At 38.0% G+C, this 10,394-nt stretch overlaps 1 protein-coding gene across 5 annotated transcripts; it reads left to right on the top strand.

Annotated features, from left to right (window-relative positions):
- Positions 1-1,071: 1,071 nt before the first annotated feature.
- Positions 1,072-8,373, top strand: LOC115664161 (ent-kaurene synthase TSP4, chloroplastic). Of its 5 annotated transcripts, XM_056303313.1 has the most exons (18): positions 1,073-1,311; positions 1,466-1,642; positions 1,765-1,876; positions 1,984-2,038; positions 2,332-2,411; positions 3,373-3,437; positions 3,535-3,820; positions 3,895-4,075; positions 4,287-4,495; positions 4,575-4,695; positions 4,844-4,941; positions 5,024-5,250; positions 5,358-5,470; positions 5,565-5,663; positions 6,896-7,111; positions 7,192-7,333; positions 7,558-7,803; positions 7,911-8,373. In XM_056303313.1, the coding sequence occupies exons 5-18, from the start codon at positions 2,363-2,365 to the stop codon at positions 8,211-8,213; spliced, it is 2,355 nt and encodes a 784-aa protein (XP_056159288.1). In that variant the 5' UTR covers positions 1,073-1,311; positions 1,466-1,642; positions 1,765-1,876; positions 1,984-2,038; positions 2,332-2,362; the 3' UTR covers positions 8,214-8,373. The 5 variants fall into 5 exon arrangements, with proteins under 5 accessions (XP_056159300.1, XP_056159288.1, XP_056159298.1 ...); XM_056303325.1 differs by having other exon boundaries at positions 1,072-1,642; positions 3,379-3,437; XM_056303323.1 differs by lacking the exon at positions 1,466-1,642.
- Positions 8,374-10,394: the final 2,021 nt, after the last annotated feature.

The raw sequence follows: 10,394 nt of genomic DNA, 5'->3' as shown, positions 1-10,394 counted from the left end.
GCTACATACATACATGAGGTGCAATTCCATCTTTTATTCTCCCTCCCTCCCTCCCTCCCAAGTAACTCAATGTTTAATGTCAAAGGAAACACATGCGGTTAAGCGGAAGAAGACAAGAAGAGCACAAAATGAAAGCGTGCGATTTCACTGAATCAGCATCTTCGGAATTTTAGTATTGCACGAGTTGCCCCAAGCATCTGGGAGACAGATTCCCAGACATTTTCCTGGGATACACTCCAGAAGCCTTTCAGCCAACCACCTAGTCGTCTGCTGTCGATATTTGTTTACAGTCCTTTCCTTTAGGCGGGCGCATGTGTTTGGGCAATTGAAAATGGCTGTGGAAATACAAAAGATCGACTTATGAAGGTGATTTACAGAACGACGCGATACCGTATGAATGGACATTTAAGCAACTGAGCTCCACCTAGAAAGGATGCTTTAAGAATTGAATCGAATCGTATTCAAACGCCCTTAGTATGCCTTTACTGTAAACCATTGAACGGATTGAATGTTTTTGACACTAACGTCATGATTGTTTTCGAACGATCTTATTGACTACAAACAATTATCGGCGAAAAAATGATGAAAGTTGAAATTTTCAATGCCTAAAGTCATTCAGTGTGTTCGATGATGTTTAAGTACACCTAAGTTAATTAATCTAACCGTGATCAATGGTGGAGGTGACGGCGATGATGGTTTTTGAAATGTTGGTGTTGCAATTGATGAAAGTGAAATTGACTACGATGCATAGCCATCGCTCGAATGATTAAATTCCGAATACTCGCAAGCACTTTTAGTAACTACAATCGATAGTTTTACGACGGACAACATCAAAAGAAAATTTCCTCTCTTCAAGCGTAGGTTATGATCACGGCATTTCGAGATTTCGCAATCATAATAAGAAGATTGGATTTGGAGGTTTTGCGATTGCGCTTTGACTTTTCAGGACTCAAACTACCTTGGTTTCAAATTTCACGAAGAAACGTTGAAGCTTAAAATTTTCAAAATTTAAAGGGTGGTATTTCATATTTTAATGGGAAAACAAAACAAAGAAAAGAACCTTTAATGATATCAGTAGCTCTAAAACGTTTGTCACTTAATTTCCAACTTTATGAAAGAGTATGAAATCCACTGTTCAAATAAAGAAAGAGTACGAAATTTACTGCGCCGGATGAGTCATCAATTAATGATATGGAGAATGGGAAAAAAGATCCAAACTTTTGAAGTCAGCGGGATCGTTCTATTGTTGCTCCTCCTCCTCCTCTCTCTGCTCTCACCTCGGCGCTCCCGCAAATTCCAGCAATCTCACTGGTTCTGTCTCTGTCTTCTCTCTCTGTCTCTCTCTGTCTCTGTGAAATATATGTAGATATATGTATGGATACAATATATGTTATTTACTTGGCTTGCTAATCTACGGCGTGGGACAACGTGTTTGTCGAAATGCTTCACCCACGTGCGATTCCAGCTTGAGATTTATCCCTCGCGCAAATTGGCATATATATACATCGTACGACCAGAAGGGTCTGCGAATTTTAACTGCCCTGAAAATATGGGATCCGTTTACTGGGGATGTAAGAGCATATGGCAGCTTCGCTAGATGGAACCCAACTGCGAAGAATGAAGATTCCCCTTGAACATCAAGGTTTGTCATCAAGCTCTCTGTTGCTTATGCCAAGATAGTAAATACATATTTCTTTCAGCTTGACTTCTCTATTGCCTACCACTATGTAACTGCTGGTCTGGCCTAATGAGTTGACATTGCAGCATTCGAGTGGCATGGTTAATCATCCATCTCCTCCTTAGCATGGTGTTTAGTGGCTTGACATTGCGGTCTCAGTTATGAATCACCACTCTATGTGGCTGGCTCCAGTACAAGGTAATTTAGGTCTTCTTGTTTTTGCTTCCTGATTACAGGTTGTCATTGTCAGCTACTTTTTCCCTGTCTCTAATTGTTAGCATCCTCTTTGTTTTCCTTGTCCCTAGCGGAGATTAACTTGCATTGGAGTTTGAGTTAAGAAGAAACTAGCGAATAAAGCTGGCGAGTTAGTTCTTCAATTATTGAACCTATAGAGTTTTCTGGCTTCATAAACCTAATTGTTTACTATGTGCGTCGTGCAGTTGTTATATCCGTATTTTGCAACTTTAGAAGGCATTTTGTGTCTCATTGTCTTTAAATCTGTTTGATACTCTCTCTCTCTCTCTCTCTCTCTCTCTCTCTCTCTCTCTCTCTCTCTCTCTCTCTTTGTGTGCGCGTGCGCGTGCACGTAAAACACTTTTATGAACAAATCGATGTAGTCTATATAATGGCTGATAAACTACATCTTAATGCAGGTGCTGCTGATTATTCTCATACTGTTCTACCATGACACTCTCACATTCCTATAATCTTGGGTTGTCTTCTCCTATGTCAGGTTTCTCTCTCTCTCTCTCTCTCTCTCTCTCTCTCTCAGACACACACACACGATATTAAAGATTTCTGGCTGCTCAGCTAATCGGGCTTTTGAGTGTATCAGCTTTATCTGATCCTTGCACATTCCACTGGATATGAGCAACATTAAAGTTTCTGCCACCTCTTCATTATGTGCTCATATATGAGCTTTCTGATATCATGTTTGAGTTTTGACAAATACCATCATTCAGTGATCGTATAAATAGAATGTGTCCACCAACGTAAGTAAGCATATGGAAAAGGGAAGTCATAAAGATTAACCTAGTTCTTGCTGCTTTGTGGGAGACCGGAGGATTGGGAGTGCCAATAAACTGGCTAACTTGCAGAGGATATCTTTATCTTGGAATCTTCTTCCTCTTACAGAGATTATTCTAGGTGTTTTTACACATAACTACCATCATATTTGAAGTTTCTAGCCCGTGAGGGATACCCAAGTGATACCTTGACTCTTGTTTTCCAACAGATTTTAAAATAAACTATCTACATAATGACGCATAATGAGCAAGATGTTTTCATTGATGAGGACAGAAGTTTCGGAAGTGTGTTGCTAGGCAGGGAAGCTACAAGTGAATATAGGTTCTTCTCAGAGCTAAATAGTGAAAATGCAACTTTTTTGTGTGTAGGCCTCATGTTGATGGGGTTAGGGTCGTGGCACTTCATTTGGTTCTGTGCATGATTGTTGTTTCGAGCCAGTACTTCATCAAGCAGTGGAGGGCATGGCATTCTTATTTAAGTATTGTATCTCCATTACTCATTCCATAAGCTCTGGAATTTATTTCTGTGCATCTTCCATGATCTCTGATGCTTACTTCCCTTATCAAGTATTGCCGACAGTCTAAACTATAAATCATTCAAGTTGCCCTTTCTGGGGTCCTTCAAAGTTTATTCTTTCGTTAATTCATTCAATCTTAATTCTTTGCCAGGAGCAGTTCCTTTGGACTTTGGATTAAAATCGGTTAAACAATCATCATCATGTGTTGCCATTGCGGTATGATGATCTTACTATTTGTTGTTTATAGCTTATATTCTTCCTAAGTCGATATCTAGTCAAGGATTTGCATGAAAATGTCTGTTTGTCCTTGCAGTTGGCCGAAGGAAGTAAAGAACAAATAAGTGATATGTTTAACAAGGTTGAACTCTCTCTTTCTTCATATGACACTGCTTGGGTGGCTATGGTCCCTTCGCCTTGTGCTCCACAAAGCCCCCATTTCCCTAGGTCTTTGAGTTGGTTGATGAATAATCAATTATGCGATGGTTCTTGGGGTCTCCCTGATCATCATCCATTATTAATCAAGGATGCTTTGTTATCGACTTTAGCATGTGTCCTTGCACTTAAGCAATGGGGAGTTGGTGAAAGGCAGATAAACAAAGGTAAACTAGATTTTTCTTCCCCATTATCTTTTTCATATGTATACCAATTAGTAAGGATGACACTATGATTGCAGGCCTTGAATATATCGCTTCAAATTCTGCTTCTGTAACTGATGACAGGCAACATACACCAATTGGATTCAATATTTTGCTTTCTGGCATGATTGAGCAGGCTGATTGCCTAAATTTAAACATTCCCTTGAGACCTACAGATGTAGATTATGTGTCTTCCAAGAGAAATTTGGAAGTGAAGAGGTAAAAGATATTACCGATCTTCCCCTTTTAGTTTTCTTTCAATTAAACAATGTGCAAAGCATCACCTAAGTTGTTCTCATAGTTGTTGATCAATGCTTATTCTTGTATCGCCTGTGAAATATTTTATGCCCAAAACTTATAAAATAGTGAAAGAAGTATAGGAAGTTCATTCATAGGCATCAATAAATTATGTGCTGCTTTGTCTTATTAGAGGTTTATCAGGGATTAGTGGAAGATACTTGTCTTATGTTGCGGAAGGAATGGGAAGTTCAGCAGACTGGGAAATGATTATGAAATATCAACGGAAAAATGGGTCAATATATAATTCACCAGCGACCACAGCTGCTGCTCTAACTCACCTTCAAAATGCCAGTTGTCTACACTACCTTGAATCAGTACTAGAGAAATTTGGTGATGCAGGTTACTCCTTTGCAGAAGTCTTCAAATGATTGTCTACTCTGTATAAACTATTGACATTTATGTATCTACTTATGGTCAGTTCCAACAATCTATCCTTTGGAAATATATGCTCGTCTATGCATGATAGAGAATTTGGAGAGATTGGGCATTGATCATCATTTCAGAAAGGAAATAATTCACGTATTGGATGACACGTACAGGTACTGTTCTTTTTTAGTGCAAACCCACTTGGTATGATTTATTTGCAACTAGTTCTGAGGATCAATTTCAGTCTAGTATTCAAAATTTATACCTGCCAAATAAGCAAAGCATTAGCTTTTTAATCTTATGGCATTAGACAACAAACAGATGCTGGCTGCAAGGCGAAGAAGAGTTATTTCTGGACATTGCCACCACCGCAATGGCATTTAGGATACTGCGATCCTATGGATATGATGTCTCTTCAGGTATGATACTATGCTGGACTTTAGATAATTATTTATGTTATGGATCGATGAAACGTTAATTTTGCTTTTACATGTGGTGTAGATGCATTGAGTCAATTTGCCGAAGAGGATCATTTTTGCAATACACTTGAAGGACATGTGAAGGATGCTGGCTCTGTCTTGGAATTGTATAGGGCTTCACAGCTGATCATCAATGATGATGAAATTATTCTGGATAAAATCAATTCTTGGACCAGTGAATTTCTTAGAAAGGGTTTACACACTGGTGAAATGCATGCCAATAGACTTAAGAGTTATTTAAGTCGAGAGGTACTTTTTCTCCTGAGGTTGTCACTATTATATTCCGATGTCACTTTCTTCATGCTGCTTTTTTTTATGGTTAGTTCCATTGGAGCAATTATTAGTAAACATTTCAGGTGGATGATGCTCTGAGATTTCCTCTCCATGCAAACTTGGAAAAGGTAGCGAACAGGAGAAATATAGAGCTCTACAACATAGACAGTACGAGAATTCTAAAATGTGGTCTCCGGTACTGCCCTCTTAATTGCTTTTATCTTTTTTAGTTTATCAATGTTCCATTATCTTTTATACTCGATTGATATGATACCTGTCTCCTATGCTAGGTCCCATAATTTTTGCAACAAAGATTTCCTGAATCTGGCAGTGAAGGACTTCAACAACTGTCAAGCAATATACCAAGAAGAACTCAAATATCTGGAAAGGTGTACATTTCTGAAACCATCATGGTAGATAGATGTAGAAACAGTCATTTTATGGGATTTTTTGGCATGGCAAAACTTGATTTTGATCACAGTTTCAAAAAAAAATGTTAAATTTGCTGGGGCTTCATGTCTGATAAGACTTTCGACATCACCATAACTGCTAATCGTATGTTATTTAAATGTGTATAATCTAACATTATGTTTGGTAGGGGTGACTAGAAAGGAAAATAAAGATTTAACTGATTAAGAGGAAAAAGAAGGGAAAGGATTTGAAGAGATTAAGTTGTTTGGATGAAACCTCTGAGATGGGTTTGTCATATTTATAAGGGAAGATATGAATAGGAATATATGGTCTAGGAGCACAGGAAATTCTACAAATGCTACGGATATTTGGGGTTTCTGGATCTTACGAAAAGAAGTGCAAACCATCATTTGGATCTGGCTCACTGGACCAGTCAGTATCACTGGTCTCCGGGAATGATTGAATGGCACAGATGATTGTTTTGAAAGGCTCATCTTCCATAGAGAAGACTGATTCAAAATCATCTTCTTGGAGGGATACTCCCGTCTTTTTTTTCAATTTTTTGCAGCATATGCATGCCTTTCCTTTTAGCCCAAGGACAGTTTTTGGCAAAGTGTCCTTTGCGTCCGCAGATGAAAAATCTGTCCTTTTTCTTCTTGCCCAGGCATCTCCTTTTGCGAAGAAATGTCCATTTTTATTTTCTCTGTCTGGAGGATTTTAAGTGAAATTTCTTATAGTGCCTCTTCTTCTTGCTGCGGAATGTACTAGAAGAATCATTATATGGGCACTTAATTTGCAGGCCGGGCTTTTGGCAGGCTTTGTCGAATTCCCTGTTATCATGCAAGTAATCCCTAATGGCTTTTCTTCAAAGGCATATATCTTCTATGGCAATATGTATTGAAATGTAAAATAAGGGTTTGAGTGAGAAAGAAGAATAAGTTGTTTATTAATACACAAATCATTCCAAATCCCTCCACCAATGGAGAGACTCGAAGGGTTTTAAACGTACATAAAAGTGAACGGACCGATTGCTCCTAATTCTCCTCTTTCTTTTCCCCTCCATCCAAATGCGATTGTGTTTGTAGCATCCTTTCTCTTCCCTCCCCTAACAAACATAGTGGAACTCTCCTAAAGGGCTCCGGCATCTAAGAAATTAGAATGGGAATCGGCACCTTTTGTATTATTATAGGTTCCATTTCCTTTCTGACAGATGGGTCAAAGAGAAAAGGTTAGACAAACTGAAATTTGCCCGACAGAAGCTGGCATATTGTTACTTTTCTGCTGCAGCAACCTTTTCAACCCCTCTACTAGCAGAGGCTCGCATTTCTTGGGCCAAAAATGGTGTCCTCACAACAGTGGTTGACGACTTCTATGATGTTGGTGGCTCCGCAGAGGAGCTTGAAAATCTTATACAGTTGGTTAAAAAGTAAGTTTGGCTCTCTCCATCTCTTTCTGTGTGCGCATGCGCCACAACTTGACTAACTGCATGGAGATGGATTAATTCAGGTGGAATGTAAACTTCAGTGCTGACTGCTGTTCTGAGCAAGTTCAAATCATATTTTCAGCACTTCATTCTACTATTTCTGAGATTGGAGACAAAGCAGTAACATGGCAAGGAAGAAACGTGACGGGTCATGTGGCTCAAATTGTGAGTGGACTTACTGATCATCTCTACTTTATCGTGTTTATTCTAAGATGTATGATGTTTTTCCTCGAATTTCTGCTTAATTAAGAGTTGCATATGGAAAGTGCAATTATAATTTAATGTCAGGTGACATTACGGACGACAACTTCATTATCCTTTTATGTTCTTTTTGTTTCCCAGTAAGCACCCTTTTCTGGATATGTTCACCCTAGGATTTTTCTCTGCAGTGGTTAGAATTGCTCGACTCTATGTTGATTGAGGCCGAGTGGACAAGAAAGAAGGCAGTGCCGACAATGGATGAATACATGGCAAATGGATTCGTCTCATTTGCTTTGGGACCTATTGTTCTCCCGGCTCTCTACCTTGTTGGTCCTAAACTTTCGGAGAAGCAGGTCGAAAGCCTTGAGTACCACAACTTATTCAGGCTGATGAGCACTTGTGGGCGCCTTCTGAATGATATGCATGGTTTCAAGGTCCGAGCTCTATTTCTTAGAAGGAACTAGATAGAGGACTTACCAGCCTCTTGATTAAATCAGTAGCTCTCGATATTCTCTTAGGTTTTGTCGTCGTTGCTTTGCAGAGGGAATCCAAGGAAGGGAAGTTGAACGCCGTGACATTGCAGATGCTTGATGGGAGCAGCACCAGCGAAGGAGAGGCCACGGAGAGTATCGCCAGTATCATCATCAGCAAGAGGAGGGAGCTCTTAAAGCTGGTTTTGCAAGAAAAGGATAGCATGGTTCCAAGAGCTTGCAAGGACTTATTTTGGAAAATGAGCACCGTGTTGCACTTCTTCTACATGGATGATGATGGCTTCACTTCAGATGAGAAGACTAGTGCTGTTAAAGCTCTCCTTGATCAACCAATCACTCTCAATGAACTGTAATTATCTTGAGAGAGCATGCCGAACTCTTATAATACTGCTGCTTATGTAAGTGTGAATATCGGTTGTGCTCGTCTATCGCGTGACGATATGAACTAACATTTCTGCACCTAATGACAAGGGCGCGATCATATCCTACTTCATGATCCTTGTTTTTCAGTTATTTGTGTTACGATGCTTTTCTAGTCTTCATATCCTACTCAGTTCTAACTCCATGATGGTAAAGAAGAATTTTACCTAAGGACAGGGACCCAAAATCTAATTCCCTATTTTTCCCCGCCTCCTATGTAAATGTTAAATTAAGTTGGTACCATTATTAATGCATAAATATGTGTTAGTCAAAAGAAAATTTTGATTTTTTTCTTTCAGAAATAAAAATATAAACTGATTGTTGTGATTTAAATTGGTGATGATATAACAAAAAAAAGTTGGTAGTATCTTCGATTTGACACCAATAGGTCTCAATAACCAATACTATATAGCTTTTGTCCCACAAAATTGGAGATTGTCTTTTTTGTTAATCAAATTGACATCGATAAATTCGAGCATTAATTGAACTTTTTGGTTGGTTAATAGCCAAGTAATCTATCATTTAGCTAATCTAATGAAAGTTTAGGGCTAATACCATAAAAAACCTTAAACTGATACACATGTGCCACATTTATTCCAAACTAATTTTTGTGTCACAAAAAACTCATAAACTAGTACACATGTACTACGTTTAACCCAAACTAATTTTTTAGTTACAAGAAATCCCAAATTAGTACATCCGCGCCGCACTTACCCCAAACTAGAGCACCCCATACCATATTTACCCCAAATATTGGTAAATCTGAGATTTGTGTAGAATAGGTGCATCGGTTTGGGGGTAAATGCGGCACATATATATCACTTTAGGATTTTTGGTGACATAAAAATTAGTTTGTGGCAAATGTGATGTGGGTATACCAATTCGAGAGTTTTTGTGACACAAAAATTAGTTTAGGATATACTAATTTGAGGTTTTTTTGTGGTATTAACCCTAAAGCATTCAACACCAGTACTTGTCGAAGATTTGAGTCACGGGCTTGTGGAATTTTGCAGACTCTTACTTTATTCCTTGTTGAATAGATTGACCAGAACTTTGTACACGTTAGTAATGTAATTCCAAAACCGTCAATTTTGCAGCGCAATCTCGTATGCACTCGACAACTTTATGACCCATACGATTGTCGACATCGACCTTTTTATATCAATGAGACCGAAGATGGTTAGTCGTTGGGTTAGTTGGTTTTACAGTCTTAAAGTCCAGATGCAGTCGAAGTACGACCCTAATTGAATGTAGCACACAATGCTTTGCTCAAAAAGCTCAAAGGTGACCAAGTTACACGTACGCTCGAAAATGGGATGATCTGCCCGGATTGCTTTTACTTTTTATGTATCGTTTAAGTTAAATCTTACGGCTCAAACACTTTTTCGAACCTTCATAAATTCTCGCAATACTAGAACATTTACACGTAAGTTTACATACATAATTATTTGAAATTTGATGGAGAAGTCAAATAAAAAAAGTACCTTTTGTGGTTGACTAAGCGTAAACAGATACGAACTGGCTTCATTTATATCGCAGAAAATGAATAATTTGGATATATTTTCCTGAAAATGGTCATTTGTATCGTTTGAAATAATTAATTGATGTTATCGACAATAATTTATATCCAAACATTTTCGTAAACGATGAAATATTTTTCATTCATTCATTTTTGTAATCGAACGAGTGATTATTTTTAGGAAAATATTTCTCAAATTATTCATTTTCCTTGAAACGCACGGACCGGGGTATGTTTGTTTGAGTGAATGAATTTTCTGCGAATAATTTACTAGACCTTCACGCATTAGGTTTGTTGAAAATGATTGGTTAATGGAAAACCATTTACTGTCAAAGAAAATAGGTATGCTTAAAATTAGGAAAATGAATTCTCTCTAATTCGAAAAAGGAAAATATAACACACCCTAAATGATTAAGATTGACAACTTTTCACGAGGTTCAGTTTTCGAATTTATTGTTGTACCAAACGTAATACAAAATTGTTTGTTGTAACTAATAAAATTAAACTGAAATAATAACTCCAAAAAAGCGATAACAAATTTAATAAAAACAAAGTAAAATTGTAACAGAATTAAATAGGAGGTGAGGTACAGATT

Source organism: Syzygium oleosum, unplaced genomic scaffold, assembly GCF_021117445.2.
Source record: "Syzygium oleosum isolate NSW1041296 unplaced genomic scaffold, Sole_v2.1 Sole_v2.02, whole genome shotgun sequence".
Lineage (NCBI taxonomy): Eukaryota > Viridiplantae > Streptophyta > Magnoliopsida > Myrtales > Myrtaceae > Syzygium > Syzygium oleosum.
The sequence above is the reverse complement of the archived record's forward strand: the minus strand, read 5'-3'. Positions and strand labels throughout refer to the sequence as shown.